This window comes from Trachurus japonicus, chromosome 16, assembly GCF_045865225.1.
Source record: "Trachurus japonicus isolate A0001 chromosome 16, Traja_1.0".
Lineage (NCBI taxonomy): Eukaryota > Metazoa > Chordata > Actinopteri > Carangiformes > Carangidae > Trachurus > Trachurus japonicus.
This window is the reverse complement of record NC_140922.1, coordinates 1145021-1170160: the sequence shown is the minus strand read 5'-3', so window position 1 is coordinate 1170160 and position 25140 is coordinate 1145021. Positions and strand designations below refer to the sequence as shown.

Genomic DNA, 25140 nt, shown 5'->3' with positions numbered 1-25140 from the left:
TTCGCCTTCTTTGTCACCTATCTCCTCTGTATTTTTCCTCTTTGGTTCGGTCACACCGGGGATATGCCGCCACATTGCTGCGCTCGAGTCTCACTCACTGCGCCGCCAAAGTTTTAAAGAGCGGTGACGCGCACGCTACGTTGCTTCGGGGGAACTATTTTCTACAGCGGTGACGTCGGGGGAGAGACTTCAGTGTGACACACAACAAATCAATTTATTGCAAGAGCACGACCATTCGGGACAAACATTTACCCGCCCCAGTGGCGTGTATCCCTCCAAAATTAAGAATATTTTAGTCGCATTTGGCGAGTGGCGACCGTTAGTTTACAGCCCTGCTTGTAACTAACCCTATGTACCCCCATGACATTAAAATGACAAAGGCGGGGGTATTTTGAACTCAGATAGAAAATACTTTCAGCTTTATTAATGCTGCCCAGGAGTTCTGTGTGTAATGGGGGCGGGACTAGATAAGCTTTTGCTTCTCCCGCTTTTCCCTTTCGGCCATGTATTGTATTATTTGATGATGAAGTGTGATGATGATGATTTAAATTGACATGCCCGAAATAAACAAATTGATTGATTGATTGAGTTGTAGCCTGGCAGATCTCTCTTTTTGCCCGAGATAAAAATTCCTTTAAGGGGACATATTATGGAAATATCATTTTTTGAAGGCTCTTTGGGTGTTTGTCTTGCCTTCCGGCCTCCAAAATGTGAGAATTGACCAAAAAAAATCTGTAATTTTAAGGCTTCCTACGAGCTGTTCCTATGAGATAATAACGGAACCTTATGAAACTGAGTTGTTTTCGAGGTAAATTCATGCAAATCTGCTGATGCGTGTTCCCATCGGGGGCAGTTTTTTGGCATTTGCCTTGAAAACAACCTGGCCTCGTAACGTTCTGTTATTATCTCATAGCGTGGTGAATTTGCAGGTCACAACTTGTCCACCAGAGTGTTTTGGAGTTGTTGGATTGTGTATTTGATGAGGGAAACCCAAACCCAAGAAATTCCATTACCCTCCATAGCGTAGCTCTGAGCAGCTTGCAGTTCGGCCCGGCCCGGCCGTTCTGCTATGACTATAGGGATTATGGGAATGGGCCAATTTGCCAAAATGTTGAACTATCGGGGCGGTGCGTGGCGCAGTGGGTAGAGCGGCCGCCCCATGTAGAGGCTACAGTCCTCGCCGCAGGCGTCCCCGGTTCGAATCCCGCGTCGGGCAGACCTTTCCTGCGTGTCATTCCCCCTCTCTCTGCCTCCCCATTTCCTGTCTATCTCTACTGTCATCACTATCAAATAAAGGCAAAAAAGCCGAAAAATATACTTAAAAAAAAAAAAAAATGTTGAACTATCCCTCTAAGACAGCTGGGAACTATTTTAATTTGAGGTAAATGGGCATAATATGTCTCCTTAAAAAGAAATCTACATTAATGTTGAAAAAAAAAAGTGAGACACGATATCACAGGAGGGGTGATGAAGTTGGATCTGGGATGGACAGATCAAGGAAGACAAGTCTGGAAACTTCCAGAACTGCCAAATGACTTCCCCTCCATCACGAAGACCTGGAAATATGATAAATTACCCAAAGGCCTGAGGCAAACTCTAGTACAGCAGTTACCCACATAGGAAGAAATGAACAAATACACAGTGGGAGAGAGACTGGGGAGACAGAGAGACACACAAGGGAGAGAGTGAATCAAACCATCTAGAATGAAACACCGATAGCCAGGAGAGGGTGAACTCAAATTGCCTGAGTGGAGAGGGAGGAAGAAAGGGGTGCTGGACTCTGAGGATTGAGAGAATAAACATCAGAGGTTACGAGATGTGTTATGGCTGGTTATCAGAATGTTTTTAAGTGCTAATGTTGAAGGCAACTGGACATGTTTTCAGTTTCCTCTCTCATCCAAAAAGCTTCTTCAGTTCTGAAAACTGATGCAGGAGTCCCAGGTATTTGACCTTCGGTCGGGCTGTCACCTTGGAGATGGTTCTGACAATGGCGACTCATCGTTGAGTCTGTCTCCCCCTGTTCTCATATGAATTCAGCACAACACAGAGGACCCAGCTCAGCAGGACAACACTCAGCTGTACATCAGCGTCTTATGGAGGAGACACAGTTTTGAGGACGAGGTCAACGCTTTGGACAGAGAAGACAGATGGTTTGAGAGAGCAGTGAAGGAGGCCATCCATAGCAGAGTTTCCACTAAGGAAGTTCCTGATAAATTTAAGAGGCAGCTTGGCATGGTCTCAGTCATGTCATCATATGGGCTGGTTGCTGCTTTTCTAGGATGTAGCCTCTTGCTTTTTGATTCTTCTGCAAATGGTGGATTAGCTAACAGACAAATGAATTTCCCTTTGGGGATTAATAAAGTAATTCAGTAAAGTATTGATTAAAATTAATCAAGTAAGTAAATTCATTAAAGGGATAGTAACATTTTTTTAAAGTGGGGTTGTATGATCTACAAATAGCCCCTAAGCAGCTCACATATCCCTCCGCCCAGGGTTAGCGCCCGCCAATCAGCAGTTGGTTAGGTCCAAATAAAAACTGTGTTTTTCCTGCACTTTGAGGGGCTGGAAAAAATTATATTATAGCGAACAATTAAACTGTGTATTTTTTTTCAGGTAAAACCTCTTTTAGGCCGTGAAAATAGGCAGTTTCTTTGGGTCTGTTCACAACACTGTATGTTGTAAATCTCTGGGCAGGGCTGTGGGCTGGCGTTGCTAACGGGAGGAGTGCAGAGAGTCTTCTACTGCAATTAAAGTACTTAGGGGCTATTTGTAGATCATACAACCCCACTTTAAAAAAATGCTACTATCCCTTTAAGTAAAGTCATTCATATTTGTGTTCTTGAACTCCTGCACCTTCACCTCCTCCACTCTATGGACTAGGAGACTTGACCAGTGTGGAGGAAGTTGCGTCTGCACTACCAGGTAATGAGAGACAGGCCATAGGAGAAGCTGCACCTGGAGCAGCTGGAGAGTGAGGTGCTTGCAGCCATCCTCAGTACACAGGATTTGTAGGGAGGCTGAAGAAAAAACTGATGATGATCTGATCTGCTAAGCGGTGGTAGAGCTGAGACAGTATAAGCCTTCTTGACATTTGCATACAATAGGTGAAGTGTCTGTTTCCCTTGTGGAACAGGGAGAGTGACATGGTTAAAACCCTCCAATCTTGCTAATTAATGCATCAGGGTGCTGGACTGTTGCAGGAGTTACAAAACTGCACCACCCTTAAACCAACAGGATTTATGATCTTCTGTGACCCACTCAGCACCAAGTACCTGATATCAAATGTGTTAAAACACTTCAGTTTGCTTCAGTAGGGTGAACGCTGTCCTCTTTCAGCAGGTCAGGGCGGCCACAGGAAGATAGGACATTATCAACAACATCAAATCTCTGCTCGATACATAGATGGGACAGCCAGCGGTTCAGAGTGGAAATACTTCCGTAGATGGCACCATCCCCCTACATGGATAAGGGACCTGAGACAGTGATTGCTGCTGAGTCATGTGTGGGCATCTGAAGGCTAAGCTAGAAGGCTAGGGTAAGAGCTAAGCTGACAGGGAGGCAACTGGCTGACTACTCACACTAAGAAAGTCTTAAAATACAACAGAAAGTTAGAAAAGTAGCTGGTGCTTTCCAGGTATAGTCTTTTAGTATGAAGTCAAAAAATAGCAAATGGTTTTCAATCTACAGTATCTGTGTCTGGACCAGTGATAGACAGAATAATGGATCTTGACTTGGAGAACTTTTCTTTGAAAACTATGATGCAGCACTTAAAGGGATAGTTCAACATTTTGGCAAATTGGCCCATTGCCATAATCGCTATAGTCATAGCAGTAGGTTCGTTACCTTTAATTGTCGGTGTAAGCTATTTTTAGAATGGCGGAGCGGCAGGCTGCTCAGAGCTACGCTATGGAGGCTAAAGGGATTTCTTGGTTTCCCTCATCAAACTCATCAAATACACAATCCAAAAACTCCAAAACGCTCTGGTGGACAAGTTGTGACCTGCACATTCACCATATGAGATAATAACGGAATGTTACGAAACAGAGCCGTTTTCGAGGTATTTTAAAATTTGGATGAAAACCAGCCATGTTTAGCTTGAGATTTCTCAGGAACAGAGGCAAGTAGAAACAAACGGTTTGTGGCCATTTGAAGCAGAAAGTTTCACCTTTCAAATGAGCCACAGTATAATTTGTGGCAATAATATAGAATACACTGTGGCTCTACAAAAATCGTCAAAAATGGTCTAAATTGCCGGTACACTTGACTAAAACTTTGGATAGGAGCGCGGCACTCAATTAGTTAACAATCAATGACTATTCAAATTCATAAATTGATACTGTGGGAACCACGAGGTTGACCATTTACTCCTTTAATTCTTTCTTAACCTTAATAATCAGCTGAAGTTCAATGCTTTAATGGACGTCTTATATACAGAACATTGATAAAGTAAGGGCATCAGCTAATAAAGACTTTGATGAGCTATTGGGTTTGCTTTAAAAAAGCCAATTATGTCTTTGCAGATCTTAAGTCTAAAATATAAAGTTGAACAGATTATCTTCACATTATAAGAAATAGAAGCAGCCCACACTCTGCTTTTTGAAAAGCTTGAACTTGAGACTTCTTATGAGATCTTTTACTAAAGCTGTCAATTTTAAAAATAGTTATTCAGCCAATTAGTTCATCAGTTAGTTGTCATGATGACAGATGTGATCATTGTCCCGGCTTGACAGCAACATCTCATCTGGTCCACCATCACAGTCTAAGGAGTCCCAACTGGTGGTGTGCATTAGACAGCGGTGAGCGGGGCTGGACCTGACCCGTGGACATGCTGACATTGTTAGCTCCCTGTGATGAGCCCTCTGGAGACACAGCTCTGCTTATTAGTCTAGAATGAAGCCGGAGGGTGGAGTGGGTGTGACAGTGCAGTGATGAGTTCTCGCTCCTCCAGCTCCATGCACTGCTGATGGGCGGTAAGTGGCCAAAGCGGGCCACGTGTTAGACAGCCATGCGTGGGCTAATGACCCAACTGAGGCTCCATTGATCTCCAGCATCGTCATACGTGCACTCTTGTTGACTTTGGCCTCTATTTGCACTGGGTCTTGGGCTATTGATGCTACTAGATAGCAGCTCAATCTGTTCTGTACTGTACCAACACAAGTAACAGCATAAATAACAGGGTTAGTACATTTTTAAGGTAGCACAGGCTACTGCTGAAGCTTTATGGAGTCTATGGCCAGTGTTGGGAAAGTTCACTTTCTACATGAACTAGTTCAAAGTTCAGTTCACAAATTTTAAAATGAACTAGTTCAGTTCATAGTTCAAAATTTTGCTTTTTCCTTTTCTTTTTTTTTTCAATATGTTGCTACAAGCTATTATTTTTCAAAATTATTGCCTCAGCCCATATCGAACCACAGACAGCAATTTTTTTATCCGTTTTTACCAGTATTAGTTATAGTTACTACTTTACTTTCCCAAAAAAGTAACTGACTTATACAACGTGATGAAAGTAATTACCAGGAAAAGTAACTATTGTGTTACTATTTTATAAAATTCTCAAATATGTCAAATGACTTGGACTTCCCTCTCTAACCCCGTTTATCTTTTACTAACCAACTGGGTCAGTATTCCTCCACACAGACAGGCTACGTGACGCGCTGTATCACTCCGCTGATCCAAACAGCTGATAGGTGTTGCCAGATTGGCTGGTTTCTCCGCTACATATTAAGGCCTGTTTACAGTGTGTTTTAGCTGGGTTTTGCCTGGAAGGCTCTATAGAAATCTGGCACACTCCTGAACAAAGTCAGAGTCAGAGAGCGTTGTTCACAAACGCCAGAATGAACGCGTTCACAATAACGTTCATCAAGCAGAAATACAGTACGTTCAGTACCCAGTATGTCTTCATCTTGCCTATGCCTATGATGACTACGACCTTTTCATTTCCCGCTGTTAGTGTCAACATTAAGATTATAATCAATCAATAATCAACTCTATGTTATAAACAAAAAGCAGAAAAAACAATATGATAAGTTCTCACAGTGAACAGTAATATCTTATACTCTTACCCAGTAGTTAGAGCTCAGCTCTCTACAATAAACATCTCAGTCTCAACAGTCAATACAGAATAACCTGAACAATAATTATTCAAATGGTGAAAATGAGAACAATAACGATCTTACACCATTTTCTTTATTTACTAGGCAGAACACTGGGATGTTTGCTGTACAGAGTTGATCAAGAGCCTTAGACACAAGTTAGTGCTTATAGCTCTGTACAGTGAACATTGGTTAAGAGCGTTTCACAGTGATTGACATTACCACAAGTCAGTGACAATAGGGGGGCACACAGGGTGGCCAATCAGATTTCAGGGGAAGTGCCCCAGAATATCGTTCATATGTTCGGGGAAAAAAGAAAAGTAAAAAAGGTCAGTTTTTCAATAAGTGTACACTTAAACTATGGGGCATTCACATTTTCCTTGATGAAACAAGACAAAGAAAACAGACAAACAAATAAACACTAGTGCATGGAATCTGATGAAGTGGTCCAACTTCATTATAAACTATGAAGACAGTGAGGAATCACATTTTTATGAATGCACCAGGTTGCAGCAGCAATGTGCAGCGTCTGTTCTCTGAATTATCTCTGATTCAGATTGAATCAAATTGGATTGGGACCATGTGAATCAGAATTAAAGTGAACCAGGCACTAGTCACTACCCCACTGCAGTCACTACAGATACACTGACGCCATGTCCAAAAGACGACAACAACATCAAACATTACAGCCCACCCCCCCACCCCAAACCCCTTTGTTCAGATGAAGTCACTGGACGTCCTGCACTTTGCCATGACATGCACTGTGGTCCCCAAAAGATTGCTCTTCATTTTGGAGAACATCTGACCTCTGATCTGCTGCTTGGCTCCGATGAAAACGTTCTGCTTTCTACAGCTAATATTGAAATAGGTTCTGTACAATAGCTGAGAGCTTGGGTGGACACCATGTGGGAGGGAATAGTGTGAGAAGTGAGTCTCCAGGCCAGACTCTTTTCAGCTTGTCATTCCTGTCTCTACACTGTCCTGTCAAATAAAGACACAAAATGAAATGTTGTGATATACTGGGCCGACAGGACTGCTCCCTCGTTCTGGCCTCAGCCTCGTCCTCCCAGCAGTGAAATGTCAAAACTGTTGCCCCTTCCATTTATTGCATTCATATAGAATAAATGCATGATACAAATCTAAGAAAAGCTAATATATATATATATATATATATATATATGTATATACACGGAAGTATAATTATATAAGGAAGTATAATTAGGACCCATTACAACAATGAGATATGAATACACAATCTAATTCAAATGTACCAACTCATTATGCATTAAAGAAGAGAGTGTGTATACAGTGAGTAATATGAAAAAAAAAAGAATGGAAATACACAAAGAATATATAGGAGTGTATATCAAAAATAGTGTATATCACATATTTATACAAATATCGGAGGAAGCAAATCAATAAGAAAAAAATATGACTGAAAATTAGAACATGAAATCGTAATTATTCATCTGATATGATGGGTAGCTGATCTGCAGAATAATTCATTTCAAATTGAATTTCAAATTTGGTCTTCATGTTTCTCTTAAGCGTCTGTCAGCTCTCCTCAGCAGCAGAGATGAACTTTCAGAGGCAGAAAAATAAAGTTGGGGGGGTAAAAAACATCAGGTTTGCCTGATCTTCTCCATGAACATGAGCTCAGACCAGTTTACTTCGAAGATTGAAATGAGCCTGTAAAGAAAGCTGCGTCACTGCTTTTGCTTGATTGAGCTGCTGACGTTGAAGAGTTGAAAGCATCAAGTGTATTTTCATCTTTTGCAGAAGAGTTTTCCTCTCATTAAACCACTCGTAATCGATTCATTTGTCTTGCATGCAGCTGTAATTGTTTTGTGGAAAGGTCATGTTTTGTATCAAATTCTGCACTGGGCAATTTGTTATTTTTAGATGCCTACAGTAAGGATGAAGGATCATAGACATAATTACACTGGCCTGATGGCACTGTGACAATGTGGACGATCCATCAGGTTCAAACAGGAAACAAATGTGCTGCAGCTGAGGAATCTCTCTGCTTTCTGTGCATGACAGTGCTAATTGCTCTCGTCTTCCGTGAACAATAATTTATAGTGTCAATTTGCATCACAAGGAGAAAAATTGAAAATGTTATTGAGATGGAATCACGCCAGTTGTGCCTTTTTCTAATTGTTCAAACTCGATCACTTCGGTATCTTAGCATTTGTTTTTTTGTTTTTTTGCAAATGATCCGTCTCCTATTGAGCAGAGGAGTGAGGGGAAATTAGGAGGAAGCTTTTTCGACAAAAGGAAACAAAACTATCCAGCCAAACTGCATGATGGGAGCAGCATGATGTTGAGCCTGACCAGAACAAAGCTCCTCATGATAATGATTTCATGTCCGTCTGCATTTTCTGCACGTTCTGGCCGCAAGGGACACGATGGCACAAGAAACAGAGCAGAACGCCTCCAGACGGCTTTGTGTGTGTGTGTGTGTGTGTGTGTGTGTATGGGGGGGCTGCACAGTATGGGTATGTGTTTGTGTTTGGATGGGGGGTAGGGGGTTGTTTGGGAATGTACGCCTCCTCCCAGTGAAGTCAAGGTGAATCTTTTATGAATTCCTGTGGTTTTGCCCACTCTGCTCTCCAGGTTCTCTGAGCTGGATTCACTCATCTGCCTAAAAATAACCCTGTTTGTCCATAATGAAGTTGATGTGCCCGTTTGCATTTAAAGGGATAGTTCATCCAACATTGAAATTTTACTCATTATCTACTCACCCTCATGTCGACTAAGGGCTGGGAGAAGTTTCAGAGTTATCCGTGGTTTCTCTGAGTTACAGGGGGTCTCGGCGTAGCAGTGCATGTCCATATAACGGTTGCAAATGGATACCAACTGTCTTCGTAACAAAAAGACACACCAGAAAACATCCAAACACCTCCATGCTGCTCGTATGTAATGTCTGTCTTGTATTGAAGCCCCGAAATGCTAAATTGTCCCGAAAAAATTAAATAAGTCTATATTTCAAGCTTGTTTGTAGCGGAAGCTTCTCAAAGCTCCTCTTCCCGGTTCGTCAAATTTGGATGAACTGGGAAGAGGACAGACCCTGGTTCGTCCAAATTTGACGAACCGGGAAGTGGAGCTTATGCTACAAACAAGCTTGAAATATAGACTTGTTTAATTTTTTTCAGGACAATTTCGCATTTCGGGGCTTCAATACAAGACGGACATTACATACGAGCAGCTTGGAGGTATTTGGATGTTTTTTGGTGTGTCTTTTTTTTTACTAAGACAGTTGGTATCCATTTGCAACCTTTCCCAGCCCTTAGTTGACATGAGGATGAGAAGATAATGAGTAAGATAAATTTCAATTTTGGGTGAACTGTTCCTTTAACAACTCAGAATCTGGACCGATGTTCACATGCTGCTTCAGTTACAGCACATCGACATATTGGGAGGTATCCAAATCTCGATACCGTTAAACCTCCTCCACATTTTCCTGGGGTGTTCAGTATTATACCGTGACCAATTCAAAAATCATGTTGTACGGCTCAGACGTAGTCACCAAACCTACACCCTTCAGAAACAGAATGCCAAACACCACATAAGAATACTGAAACGACAACAACAAAACATTGATGACTTTTATCAACAACAAATAGCAGCTGATTAAAAAAAAGTGTAAATACAGCAGTCAACCAAACAGATATAGATCAACATAAACATCCAGGACAGTTATTGCACACAAATCAATTCAATTAAAACATATCCAGAATACTTCGGCCAATAAAATAACAATGAATAGCAAAGACAGTAATGAAAATGTGCACGTAGTAGACTGACAACTTTACCTGCGGTGCTAAAAAAAATCCCGCTCTGATGGTTTTTTGGCCCAATTGCACAGGTACTCTAGGCCACTCTAGACATCAGAGAACTCCTGGCTCCATCACATTTCCACCAGAGAAGGGGGTTCCTCGTCTCCATGAATACCAGGCTCGCAACAATAGGCTGCCCAGAGTCATGTCTTTATGTGGGGGTTGGGGCTCTGATGGCTACTGGACCTGCTGCTTCTTGCCCCTTTAGTCTCACCATCTCGGCCTGTAATGCGTTTTCATCACTCATGTAAAAATCCTCCTCAGTTCCGTCTGAAGGTCGAGGGAAGTACATTTTTCTCATTGAATCACATTCATATTGATTCAAGTTTTCACTCATGCTGTAATGGCATGGACAGTCAGGGGCATATGGGATCATGTTGACTGACGACCAAATGTCAGTTGTTGAAAAAAAAAAAAGACGTTTTAATATATAATATAAATTTTACCAAAAAAAAAGGACTTTAATAAAACTGATCCCATTGTTATTTTTAAGATGCCACTGAATACCTTAACAATACGTTGGCCTTGGTCAAGCTGTATAGTGCAACAACAAACATCTGTGATGTTATCACCCCATAATTGGAGCCATTAAAGGGATATTTCAACATTTTGGCAAATTCGCATGATGCCATAATCCCTATAGTTATAGTGTTCCATTATTATCTCATAGCGTGGTGAATGTGCAGGGCACAATTTGTCCACCAGAGCGCTTTGGAGTTGTTGGATTGTGTATTTGATGAGTTTTGATGAGGGAAAGGCGAAAATACTGCTGTGCAGAGCTTGCTTCTCTGCCCCGCTGCTCGCAAAAACAGCTTGCAACGGCAATTAAAGGTAATGAACTTACTCCTAACACTATAGGGATAATGGGAATAGGCAAATTTAATTTGCCAAAATGTTGAAATAGCCCTTTAATAGTCTTATAGGACCTGTGGTTTTACAGTCATTTTAGCTCAGTTATGTGCCACGTAATACCATATTAATTATATATTTATCTATGTTTTGTTTTTGTTTTTGTTTTATATGTCCTCCATTTACCAGAGATGTAACATATGTAGCCTACAGCCCCACTGCATGCTTGCTACGCTCGATTACTTGTACTGTCTAATGTTTGTTTGTGCTCCGTACCACGTTTGTGGTCGTGAGATAAATTAAAAAATGAAAAGTGAAATCAGTTATTTTCCTATATGTTATCAGCATTCATTTGTAATCTACAAGAAAAGAGTGAAGGTTAATACTGTGGCCTCATAGACTTAGTCCTTCTACAAACAAAGCTCAGACCTTCTCATCTCCACCTGCAGCCGCAGCTGTTGGGAGCAGCCCCCCCCCCCACCCTCCATCAGCTGTTCAGTGCCTGAATTGCAGATTTTTGGAAAGACTAAAATCTGTCCCTCCTCGGTGAGGAGAGACAGCCCCTGACCTCCACCATAATGAGATGGGAGCTCCTGATTAAGTTGGTTTCTGATTTGAGAGTATAATTGAACATGCTGCAGATAGCACATTTGCGCTATCGACAAGCTACTCAGGGAGGGCGCCATGCTAATTCATCCCCTGCGTGCTCCAGACTCTCACTCATTACAGTAGCAGAAATCAGGACACTTTGTATTGATTATTCACTGCTTAAATAAAGTGAAGAGGAGAAAAAACCCAACCAGAGCCAACTGATCATCATCTATAATCAGTTCACTGGGGTTTATCATTACCAGTTGGAAATATGCAAAGTGAGATTCTGCCTTACAGCTTCGTTTTACTAAATCCCCCCTCAGACGTGTATTTATTTACTTACTTACTTTTACAGCTAGCACTGAAAACTTTAAATCCTATCAAGGAGATATCAAGTCATTCAAGTAGTGGTCTCATATTCTGTCTGCAGGCGACTGGAGATTAGAATGATTTGTAAAACAACAAATATTGGATAATGTTATTTGTTGAAGATAATTAATCTCTATCAGTTACAACCACAACTAAAACAAAGAAAACCATAACCTGTCATTAAAGTAAAAACATCTCCACTCCAGCACATGATTAACCGTTAACCGATAACAAGGAATTTCGACTGATTAATACTACTGGTTAATTTTCTTTTAATTAGCTCCTTATGTTGTCAACTCATGGGGGCGACAGCCTGCACTCTCCAGCCGCCTCAGTTCACCTGCAGCTCGCTGTCAGAGGAGCACTCTGCTGTTCCTCTCTCTTTAGCCTGGTGTGATCTTACCTCCATCTGAGCACCAATCAGCTGAGCCAGAGCACAGTGGATGTGGAGCTGCACAGCTGGAGCAATTTGTTTTAGAATGGCAAGTAAAGATGTGCAGGTCAGGATGTTTTTCCAACCTGTGGGTCCCGCATTTATGAAATAATTAACCACATCTATACTAATACTTGTTAAATACTCAGAAGACTTTTATTCAGTATGAAAAGGTGCTTGAAACCAGCCCAGTGGCACAGGAAGCTGGACCTCCTCTGTCAATCAAAATCTGTAAATAAACTGCGAGGAAGATCACATTTTAACTGGTCTCTCTCTGTGTTGTATTTCTCTTTGAAGTTTCTCCGATCGCCTGTTTTGGAGGCTTTTTAATAATCAGAGAAAAAAAGAAACGAGAGTGAGTTTTGGGGGCAAAAAAAAAAAAAAAAGTGCTGTTTTGTGTGGGGTGGGTATACAGTACGTGTGTGTGTTTGTAGCTATCCAGGTGCAACTGCCGCCACCCTGCACCCACAGGAAAATACATACTAGATCGGTGCCGATATGCTCACGACTGTAATTTCTCTCTCACCTCTTCTTTCACCTTCATTCTTCATTGATTATTCTCTGTTTGTTGTAGCTGCTGCTTGGCGTGTTTTATTTGTTTGTTTGTTTTTTTTGCGTGAGAGTGAATTTCTTAACCCGCTACGGCAAGAAACAGAAAAACATTGCCGTCCTCAATTGCAGATAGAGGTGCAGGTTGCCGATCGGCACAAGCCTAGTCACAGCTGTGTAATAGAGCATTTTAAAGCCATGGTTATTGGTCAGAAAAAAAAAGAAAGTATTCATCCAGGTTGGCGTCAACCCAGTTTGTGTCTCCTGTATTTTGAAGTTCAGCCTTGATCTTGGTCAGTTGGTCACTGTTCCAGCTTGGTGTTGCCTTAGTGTTCCTGTGTTCTTATGTTTTTTCCCCCATAAGTAAATACATTTTTCCTTCGTTCCACTATACCTGTCTTCCGTGTGAGTGTCTGCACTTGAGATCATAAATCCTGACACAAGCCCATGGCCCCCGATGTATGTGTACTGTATGGACACATCTAGAATTGAGTTACGTGTGTCTTCTCTTTGTGTAGCTGTAACCTCAGAAACACAAATACAACATGTCTCTGACACAAGAGTCTACTCATAGTCAGCATTGGTAGTGATGCACACTAGGATGAAACATTTCAATGTGTGATTTGTCACTGATGTATCCTTGTGCCTCAGTTGGCCTTTTCAAGTTTGAACAGGTGTCCTTCTTTTTACATTCAGTTGTTTGGCTGTTGTGTTGAGTGCACTGACCACACTGCATGTTGTCAATGTGAACACACACTTGCACTCAAAATAGCCAGTTTGTGTATGGAAGCACAGGTGCATCTCAATAAAGTAGAATCTGATGGAGGTCAGCCTGAGTCTTCCTCATGATAGTGTAGCTACTGAACCAGACTAATGCTGCGTTTGAGACAAGTTGGAACTTGGAGTCGGAGCTCCGACTTGAGATGGCGTTCGATTGCCCTTTTTCTATAGTCAGAGGTCTGAAAGATTTGAGTTCTGACTTGTCTTGAACGCAGCATGAGAGAGCATTTAAAGGCTCAGGAAACCTCTGCAGGTGTTTGGAGTTAATCAGCTGATTCCAGTGTGATATCATTAGGTTACAATAGTGAACCTTTTAACTATATTCTGATTGATTTTTTTTAGAAGAATTTGGGGTTTTCACTAAATGTATCGTTACTAGGGATGTTTGATATTGGAAATCTGCCGATATCCGATATGCCAGTGTTGTCCAGCACTAGAATTTCTGATTCCGATACTAACCGATACCGGTATGCAGGCTTTTTTCCCCCAAAAATGGATTAACAACATACCTCCTGTCAGGAATAAACACATTACTGTATGACTACATTTATTGTGATGCCCCACTGGATGCATTCCACAAACTCAGGCATTACGCTATCGGGTTTTCATTATCGGCAGAAAAACCGATAACGATATGGACAGATATTACATTTTTATGCTAATATCGGCCAATATTATCAGTCGGCCGATATTTTCGGACATCTTTAATCATTACAATTGAAAGAAATATAGACATGAAATATTTCAGCCTGTTTGTAATGAATCTATATATGAGTTTCACTATTTGAATTGAACTACTGAATTAAATTAACTCTTCCAAGATTTTCTGATTTATTGAGATGCATAAACAAACATTCACAAATGCGCTCAATGCATCACATTTTGACAGAAAGTAAATATTTAAAGGGATAGTTCACCCAAAATTCAAATTTCACTTATTATCTACTCACCCTCATGTCAACTGAGAGCTGCGAGAATTTTCAGAGTCCTTCGTTCCTTAACCTTCGGACATTACAGACGAGCAGTATGGAGGTATTTGGATGTATTTTGGTGTGTCTTTTTGTACGAAGAAAGTTGGTATCCATTGACAACCATTTTATGGACAAATACTGCTGCGCGGACCCCCCCGTAACTCAGAGAAGGGACTAACTAACTCACTGATATCTTCAAATCTCATTTGCGAGCATAAGGGAACATTTAAACTCGACAAAAATAGTGATTTGAGTTATATCGTGATATCGATATCGACCGATATGAAAAAAAATTGTGATAGGAGTTTTTCTCATATGGCCCAGCCCTAGTGCACCATCATCATTCTTATAGTGCACTGCATTTTACTGTACCTGTCAATGTGAACACACACCTGCACTCAATATAGCCAGTTTGTGCATGGAAGTAAATGAAGAAAGACCCAGCATAGGAGCAGAGAGACGACAGACACAAGGACAGCTGACCACAGGTGAAACACAGCAGGACCGTGAGGAGGAAACACTGGACAGAGACTGACTCAGCCACGAACATCCTGACAAGATGGTGATGGCGGCATTAAACCTGCTCAGTGTCATCATCGTCAGCATCGTTGCGTGTCACCGTGAGCTCAAAGTCCTGCAACGTCTGCTAAGTCCAGGGATGGAGGGCTGCCGCAGACACTTTATATTTCATATTTACAGCCCTCAGACACATTTCCAAAATGTCTCTGTGGGGACTGTAATGTAGGACAGAATGAAAGTTGTGACTGTATCAGCCACACCACTCAAACCACAGGGAGAATAAATTTGTCAAGAGTGATTTTGTGAAGGCAATGCATATCAGTGCAGCTTTGAAGTGGCGTGCTGATATGGGCATGTTTAAGTGTCGACATGTTAATGTGAGAGAACAGTTTCCAGTGTGAAAAGATAAGAAGCTGCTGAATTGATCCAAAGCATTTTGCCAAAACACTGATTGTGAAATAACCCTCTATGGATCCTTCAACCTTCCAGGGAACAGTGGAAGTCAGTGAAATCAGCATGAAATCACAAGAACAGATTGTGTATTGTGGGTTCAAATGTGAAAATTATATTTCCTCGGCCTGGGAAGGATTTGGTCACAGTAATTGTATTTTCATCCACTTGACACAAGGATGAATTTTATGTAAAACTAATGAAATCTTTGCATAAAGTTAAAGTTGGGGTCATCAGATTGAGGTTTGAAGTGTAATAAATGAGATTATAAAGGTATCCTTAGTAGGGCTGTCAGAATGAGCTTTGTTATTCGACCAGAATTCAAATTATTTTAAAATTGAGAACATTCAAAGGTGGAAACTGAATGTCAAACATGTGACAAATTAACGTAGTGCGTTGTGACATTCGGGGTAGTAAACATGTTGATAAAACAAAACATTTTTAGAGCCGCAGAGTTGTTTTCGAGGTAAATACGTAACCGAAACTACATTCCAGACACGACTGCTGGGCGGAGTGATTTCAAAAGCGCAAGTAGTTCGGAGTATTTGCTTCATGTGTCGTAATGTTACATAATGATACATTATTATTTCATAGCTTGACAAATGTGCAGGTCACAACATGGACTGGTTGGATTGTGTATTTAGTTTGATGAGGGACACGTGGAAATACCATGCAGCTCACGTCTCTGCCCCGCTGATCTAAAAAGAGCTTGCACTGACAACTAAAGGTAATAGACCTACTGCTATAAGACTAAGGGATTATGGCGATAGGTGAATTTGCCAAAATGTTTAAATATCCTTTGAAGCTTTGATCAAATATAAAGCAGTTTAGCCATGCAAACAGACAAATTAGCAGTATCCACCACTTTCCGGGGAACGACACTGGGTGTCGCCATGACACTCCATTCATTACATTTTATATTACCCATTAGCTGTTAGCCGTTAGCTTAGCAGTGTCTTAAATAACTCAATAAACGGCCCATGAAAAAAATATTTTTTCCAGCGGATATCCTAGTTACAACATGATTGAGCTGGCTGGAGTAGTTTCATGTCGTGTCCGACAACGGGAGGGTTTTGACAGCTGAAAACATAGACTGTAAAAAATATGGACGTAGCACCCGTGACGTCACCCATTGGTTTTGGGGAGTCGTTTTTGTGACTCAAATATGGCGGCCTGAACAGCGCCATGTTGGATTGGCCGGCCGAGAACCCGCCCACTGGCCTCAAAGCAGCTGTCCACGGAGCTGCTCGGACCTGTCACTCAACTTTTCCGCGCCCTAATTGGCCAGAATTTTAACCTAATAACAGTAAAACGGTAGAGTTAAAAAAAAAATTCACCCCCCTCAGAGTGTGTGCGGGGGTAGAAACTATCGATTGAGAAAAAAAAAACGTGCTGACACCAGGCTTTTAACATGTTTATTGAGGATGTAAAGTCGGCGATTTTAACATGGGGGTCTATGGAGAATGCTCCCTTCTGACACCAGCCCCCAGAGGAAGCCGAGGGGATTGCAGTTTTTTGAACGCGGAAGTGAGCTTCACTTCTCAGACCGACAACTGCCCCCTTGGGTGAAAACCGACTTCCGTTGTGGTGTGACGCAATGGATCATGGGACAATAAAGCGGTGGATAGACCAGAACAGGCTGTAGCTAACCATGGTTATTTCTGTTGTAAAGCTGAACATGTTATCAAGTGGGGGAACTGCAGGTTTCAGCACCTCAGCATTAGATTCATCTTGTCGACCACATGACTTTTTCATATCTGTGTGGACCTGTGCCTCTGGTTCCTATAACATCTACTGTCTCTCTAGTTCACTGTGAATGGGACTTGTTGCTGATTCAGTCTCATCATGTTTTTCAGTCACATTCTCACTATTCGTCTCCCGTTTCTCACAGCATGTGTGTCTCTAGATCTGCTGTATATGCAGATGTCTGTTTAGTCTTTGTTCCCATGGCAACACCAGCCAGCGTCGCATCTTGTGATGGGGAAGTGATGCTTCCTCCATCAGTGCCCAATCAAAGTCACCCATAGAGCATAACAGGGTGTTAATTGGTTAATGGAAGCATCTGAATTTTTACAGGTTTTCATTTCATTTGTCGGCTCTCGTACAACCCCCCCTCCTGCAGGCCCACCCAGTGACTGGCTGGTCTATGTCCACTGTAGCATGAACACCGGGTGTCCATTCATCATGGTAAATGAAAGGTGTACAAAGCGAGTGTTAAAGAAGCGTGCGTATATTGAGATAATATTAAACGCACACTAAAGGGCCTTCAGTCGAAAAAAATGACCCTTTTCCGAATGTATCACAATCTTGTAATTCTGCTTGAGTGACTGCATGCAATCATGTTATTACCTGGACGATTTGTCAGTATAGCTCAGTGAGTAGAGTTAATGACTTGTGATGTACAGCGAGGGTCTTATTTCCTCCTCCTCCTCCTCCTCCTCCTCCCCTCGCCGTTTCATTGTCCAGCTCTGCTTTGTCTTTGCCTCTGCTCCTCTGTCTCTCTTTATTTTATTTCAAGATTTGATCCCCTCTCCTCAAATCCTGCTTCTTGTGCACATTTTCTAAAAAGTCTCTATTTTATCTATATCACTGTGCTTTTGACCACGTCAGGATGAAAATGCAGATAGAAAGTCATTTCTTGGTGCAGTGTTTGACAAAAGGGTGGGAGAGATGGCTCATCCAGGTCGTGATGCTGATCTCTAGCCTGCTGTAATGGCTCCAGGCCATTAACCCTCCCTGTCATTTGCAATGACATGTGCTTTTGAACAAGGAAAATGGTCCTGCCCTCATAAGTTATACAGCAGACTCACCACTCCTGCTGCCAGCCCCGTGGCTTAGTGCCATGCCATTTTCCCCGTCCGGTCTATCATCATCGCTGCAGTTAGATCCTGCATTAGAGGCTCCCGCAGCCTTTCATGTCTGTTCACGTTCCACATCTATTCAACACAACAACAATACACACCCTCTAAATATAATTAATGTAAATGTCAATTTTCCCACCATCTCCCATCGCTAATTAATGTAACTTTGATGTGTCAATTCAATTCTTCCAATTTCAATTAATTTGATTCTCTAAAACTCCCTTTGTCAGTCTCACTAGATTTTGTTTAACATCTAACGAGAGAACGCAGACAACGTTCACATTGTTCCTGCATGTACACTGACTTGTTACTCTACTTCCCAGAACAGAAAACAATTCAATTAATTGTAAATGTGAGCAAGACATCAGGAATCAGAATCCTTCTACTTGTAATTCTTGGTGATATCTGTGTAGTCTGTCATGAATAAATACTTGTGACCTGTCGAGAGAAAAAGAAAGAGGTATGGGCCTGTCACAGTTATTAGATAATCGCATCTACATCATTTGAGCTGATTATTTTCCATAATAGTGAAAATGGTTTCAAACTGTTTATCTGGAGGAGCTTTATTTCTAATGTTCGACCACTGCATGTCAATGAGCATGTATTGACATTAGCATCATGGATTTAGTTGCAAAGCCAGCACGGCTGTGGGCACATTTTCTTTTAAGTCAAATGAAAATAACTTTGATTTGTTGGATTTGCAGCAAAAAAGGTGGCGGACAAAGGCTCTAATACCACAAATTTAAAAAAAGAACATTTACGGACCCGCCACCCGACCCAATTCGCTGATCTTGAAAAGACAGCTGCAGATTCATCCCAGCAATTGGCTGATCCTGAAGCCTTCGGACGAGTGTCTAAATATAAACGTGACAGTACCAGATGGCGCTTTATGTAGAAAAGAAATGCAGTCCACCAAAAAAAAAAAAAACAGCATTTCAATAAATGCTGCAAAAGTTTGACAAGCAAGACAATTCAGTTGTTAATTGCAATTATTTGTATGGCAAATAATTGACAACTAAAATGTTATGATCAGCATCATGACAGCCCTAACCATAGGTTGTCTGTGCTGCAGGTTAGGACCCATGGTTTCATTTAGTTGCTATAGTCAACACAGTGTAAGAATGTTACATACGGAGTAACTCCTGTGTGAAAGGAGCTACAGTATGTACGTTGTTTCTCTTGTCCTTGAACATTTCCCAACCTGAATATTGATCTTTACTTCACCTAACTAAGCCGTGACTGTTTTTATAGTCACCTTGACATTCGAGGTCCACCACACCTGAGCTGTTATGACTATTAGCCATTTTGACATATGGTTACTTTTTGTTGCTTGGTGACATCTAGTGGTCAGAGAGGGAGGGAGACAAAGTCCATGTGATTGTTGAACTTAGAAAAAAAAATCCTAATACTTCAATGAACATTTGTTCAGCCAGGTAACCATACGAAGCTGCACTTCATCTGAATGCTAATCTTAGTAGGCTAGCTAACATGCTTAATCTGACAAGTGTAAAATCAACAATTAGCCATATAGCAGCAGTTTGCCATTGTTGCTTTGTTAATATGTGGAAATAAGAAGAAAACACATTGACTAATTTAACAGACTCTCATTCAAAGTGATTTAGACGTGAGGGAGATCAGTTAAGCTTCAGTGTGGCGTACGTAAGTGCAGTGAAATAAGGTAAAGAAGTTAACTGAAATCATAGCAAGAGCTTGTTACACATGTCACAGTGGTAGAGAGGTGTGTGTGTGTGTGTGTGTGGGGGGGGGGTACTCTCTGAATAGATCTGATAGACTCTTCCACCATCAGGTGGACCAGTCTGGACTGAGACTGTGTTGTGTGTTGGGATGGTGACAGACCACAGTGATGGAGAAGGAGCTTCAGGCTCAATGACTCAGAAGTCACTCTGAGGAGGGTTAGGGTACGTTTTGGACGGCATGACACTGCAGCTTAAAGCAGATGTAAGCGATCCGGTCGTTTTGGCTAACTTCTTGTCAGCCGATGGAGTTACTGTGCGTTCAAACCAAAAGCTTCCAAAGCGTCAAAACGCCGGAAGTCAATTCATTTTCAATGAGAGCCCAGCGACACTGAGCGTCCAAAGCGTCAACAGGTGTCGCCGTGCTTCCAAAGCGTCCAAAGTGTCACCAGATGAGAAGTTGAGCCCTGGGTATGTCCCATTAATTAACAAGCTCGTTTGGGCCTGCCACAGTCTCTCACAGAAAAAAAAAAAAATTTGAAAGAAAAAAAAAAATTGAAAATTTAAATAATTTTTTTTTTCTTTTTTCTCACGTGTGTCTACGTGCGCACACGAGAGAGGCGGCAGTGTGAGAGGCTGACTGGCAGAGATGAGAGCTGGTGTTATTTAAAACACCAACTCTGATCTCTGCCTGCACATAGATACACAGACGCTCGCACGCTAAATGCGCTATATCTCGCTAATTGCTCATTGCTATATCGCTCGCCCCCCCCGTTGGTCGTGCCACGGTCTCCTGAAATCCTGTGGGAAACACTGTTTAGGGTAATTAGCTATGACGTGGTTTGGCGGCAACCGGCGACAACCTGTCAGAATAGTGATGTCCGTCGGCTGCCTTTTTTTTCTTCTTTTTGTATTTCGGCTCCTCGATGACCAGCACGATCGAACTTTGACGTCTGTCACGTGACGAGCGGCCAAAGCGGCTGAATATATTTGCCGTTTTGGGAGCTGTCTTGTCTGACGCCCACCCTCGAGCGTTTTTGACGCTTTGGAAGCTTTTGGTGTGAACGCACAGTTAGCAGTCCCCGCCCTTGTCATGGATCTTGGTCCTCGTCCCTAGATCACCACCCTCATGCGCATCCCTTGGCTGCACACACAGCCCTTCATGCCGTTCTCTGTCCTCATAAAGCTTGTAGGATACAAGGAAGTATATAAGAAGTTTTCTCCTCGGCTTACAGCAGAGCAGAGTGACTGACAGACCCATGTTTCAGACCAAACACTCTATGTAAGTGATTGCTGTCGGAAGATGTAACTATTTAGGACTTATATTAACACAAAAATTCTGCTTACTTCTGCTTTAATGTCATCAGACAGTTATTACAGTATCCAGCCAATAGTTATTGAGATGGTGTGTAAAAATATGAATAAAGAAAAAATAAATTCTATAAATGTCATCATAAAATCAGACAAATTGCTAGCTACAGTAAGTGGACCATCCGACCCATCTAACATAACAGAAGGTGAATAAATCTAGTTTTATATTGTATTTAAAAGGCCATCAAAGTAGACATCGGTTCTTATACGTACATAAATGAGGCCTCGTGCATCAGTCTGCTCAGGAACTCTCACATGTTCATGATGTTTTGGGCTCAGATGAATGTTTTAGGGTTTGTGTTGTCAGGGAAACTATTTTATCATGTACTAGAAACAAAAAGTGTGGTATTTTTGGCAGTGCAAAGGGACAGCAAGGGCAATTCAGCCTTAAAAACACATTTATGGGTTAAGGGTTAAGGATTATGGGTTCTTCAGAGATTGGTTACTCAGATGCTCCAGATACATGAGGATTTCAGCTGATGTCATACTGCAGATTTCTCCTCTGTAATTCAGATCTTGTTACAGAAAAAATGTTACAGTATTTTATCCAATCCAATCCACTTTATTTGTATAGCACATTTGAAAAACAACAAGGTTACCAAAGTGCTGCACAACAGATATAAGAACAGTAAAATAAAGAAAGTTAAAATTAAAATACAGTAAATGAATAGCATATAAAAGCAATAAGAAAAACATAAAATCAGATAAAACATTGAGAAATATAAAAATACAATAAAAGACAAACAGAGACCACACAACTCTCATGCTGTATGAAAAGCCATTGAAAAGCCAGAGTTTTTAAACGTGATTTAAAAGTATCCAGACATTTTTAGACCATTGAAAACACACAGCTGCATTAATTGAATGTTTTGGCTACTTCGTGGCAGCACAATTTGAAAATCCCCACTGAAATATCAAGTGTGATGGATAAACAAGAAGAAAAAATCCAGACAACCACACAGACACATGTGAAAATGTTCTGCATGTGAAAGAATCAGTGTACTTCTGTGGCTGTGTGCTCCGTTCTCCCTCTGCTGCAGTGTCACACTCCACTGGGCCGAGAAGTGTTTGCTGATATCATGTTTTCTCCAAAGCCACACAGGTCAGCCCCTCAGAACTTCAAGATGTGTTCCAGGAGACCTCCTCCAACATCTTCCAGATCAACGCCAACGGTAAAATGCTGACTGTGTATTATGATGCTTGTGCTTGTTAATGTGTTCCTGTATCTAATCTATACTTAACATAATTACTTCAAGACCTTTGACCAGTCCTTTTTCTCTTGGAAGGGGTTCCCAGATGAGGATCTAGGTTTAGGGAAGAAAGTAGGAATTAGACGTAGCACTGCCTTTAAATGAACTTGTAGCTTTAGTGTTGAGAAAGATTGTTTCAGAAAACAGTCAGGAGGCTGAGTCGAATTTTCAAGAATAGAATAATAAGAATGGGATTTGGTTCAGGAATTAGATGAAAAGTAAGAAGTGGTTTGTATTAGTTTGTGTTGTAGTTGATGGGTATAATTGAGTTCATTCAATTAAGTTGGAGATTTAAGGGTGAGTGTAGGGGTCAGATTATTCTTAGAAGCAGCATTATGCTGTCAACATCCTCATACTGCTTCAATCAGTTCCACTTTTCTTAATGTGTATTGATTATTTTTTTTATGTTCATGAACATTAGAGTCAATCTAATGATTTCCAGTGAAAGTCAAAAGGGTGAAGCCTCAAATGATTTTTATTTGAGCTGCTTCAGAGAATGAGGAATAAAGGTTTTAGTGACATTTGTTCATCAGGTAAATCTTGACCTTATCTTTACCTTTTTGACACCAATTTCAATGGATTCTATTGCTTACATATATTTAAAAAATGATACATTTGTGTATGTTTCTTTTTTCTGTAAAAATAATTTGAACTCTAAACTCAAGCTGAAATATTGAACTCAATTAAACCATACTATAAAATAAGGGTTGAGGTAATTTGAGGATTAAAGTTAGATTTTTGAATTCATTACTCTTAGTTCCAAGTTTACATTTTAGATAAACATAGCTGTTGTTGTAGTTAAGGCTTATATATGTGGACAAGAAGCAGTAGTTTTGTTTCAGGATATATTTGGTTTAGGATTAGGAAACCTTATCTCAGGCTTTCTGTTCTAATGTCTCTTAATCTTCCCTCACTCCTTTCACAAAGAACCAATCACAGTGAGAGCTATAGTTTTCTTTAGACTGGGGTTGAAGCCACTTTGAATAACGGATAACGATTAATTAAACCTTGAATTAATCTCACAGTGCGCTTATAGAGCGAATGGACCGTCTCCTTAATGTTTATATTGCTCAATTGTCCCCCCCAGTTGTCACACTAGAGAAGAACCTTCAGTCCTTGGGAACATCTAGAGACACAGCCGAGCTACGACAGAGCCTGTGAGTTAACACACACACACACACACACACACACACACACATTCACTCACAGTCCACGCACTTGGTCGTCCAGCTCAGTACAAGTGTTACATTTATCTTTGCTTCCCAGAAAAGTGCTTATTTTCTCTTTGTTTCATGGCCCTCTTTCATATTGATTATTCTTTTTTAGTTGAGCTGCCAGCAATTACCAGATTCAACGCTGATGACAAAGTGGCCAATCTAAGATGATTGCATCTGTTTAAAATGCATTACATCCCACTGTGTTGGCTGGCATGTCATCAATTCTATTGAACATTTTTTATGATCGCCTTGGAAACTTACTGACAATGCTTGGCTGCTTTTATTTTTAACTTCCCATTTTCCTTCAGCGGTATTGATGCTGGATGCAAACAACACATCTGAGTGCCTCCGACTGATGCAAATTACATCCATGCTTTGTGTTATTCAGCAGCTTTGGTGTTTAAAAAGATTGTTGTAGGAGACAGTCAGCAGGCTCCCAGGCTCTTCAAGAACATAAACAGCAGGCTTTTGTTTTAATCTTGTTAGGACTTAAACACATCCGACATGCATATCACATGATCCATCAAGACATTTGTCCAATGTGACGTAAGCTGACTGCGCCGCTTTTCCACCTCGACAAGAATAAAGTTCCAGTGGCAGAAACATTCAGTTACTTTTAAAAACATTTAAGTGCTCACAAACAACAGTGTTCTGTACCTTTATAGCATTTTGGTGATGAAAAGAAAAGCTGAAAGAGCCAACCTCGAGCGTCATTGATGAGAGACTATTGACTGAACTGTCATTTTCTTTGTATTCCTATTGACTAAGCCCTTGTTTTGCCATGAGAGCGTCTATTGACTGGAGGAAAGTGACTACCTGTACAGTGAGCGTGACAGTGGGTGGGGGCGGTTCTAAAGAAAATCTCTTCAAAGTAGCAACAGCACCGTGTATCAGCAGCTTCACTTAATTCAGTGCTGGAGTGGTGAAGAGGTGGGAGACACTGGAAGAAAGGAAGGAGTTATGAAATTCATTATTTTGTCTGCAATTGAGACAACTGTTCTTCTAGCAGGAGGTTCATCTAGCAGCAGCTTCTGATCATGAAATCATCTCGTGAAATTGTGAATTTCTGCTCTTTGCTGCATGGCAGAATGTTGTGGTAAAACATCACAGAATGGTCAGGATTCATACACTAATTATTATACACTTTAACTCAAGGATAAAATGAAGTGATGACATTGTACAGGTCAGTTTCACTATTAGGTCATAATGTTCTGCAAAAACACGTGAGGCCATTACTCAGTGCTGTCGCTAAGGAAGTAGAGGACAATATCTTCTGTAACTTGGATGGTTGGTGGATGGTTTTAG

General features: G+C 41.1%; 1 protein-coding gene across 2 annotated transcripts in view; it reads left to right on the top strand.

Moving 5' to 3' along the window:
• Positions 1-25140, top strand: part of tsnare1 (T-SNARE Domain Containing 1) — a 246109-nt gene that overhangs the window by 77987 nt on the left and 142982 nt on the right. For both annotated transcript variants that reach the window (XM_085803223.1, XM_085803222.1), the window contains exons 3-4: positions 22463-22540; positions 23706-23775. In XM_085803223.1, the coding sequence (XP_085659349.1) occupies positions 22463-22540; positions 23706-23775 (148 nt within the window). The remainder of the gene's footprint in view (positions 1-22462; positions 22541-23705; positions 23776-25140) is intronic.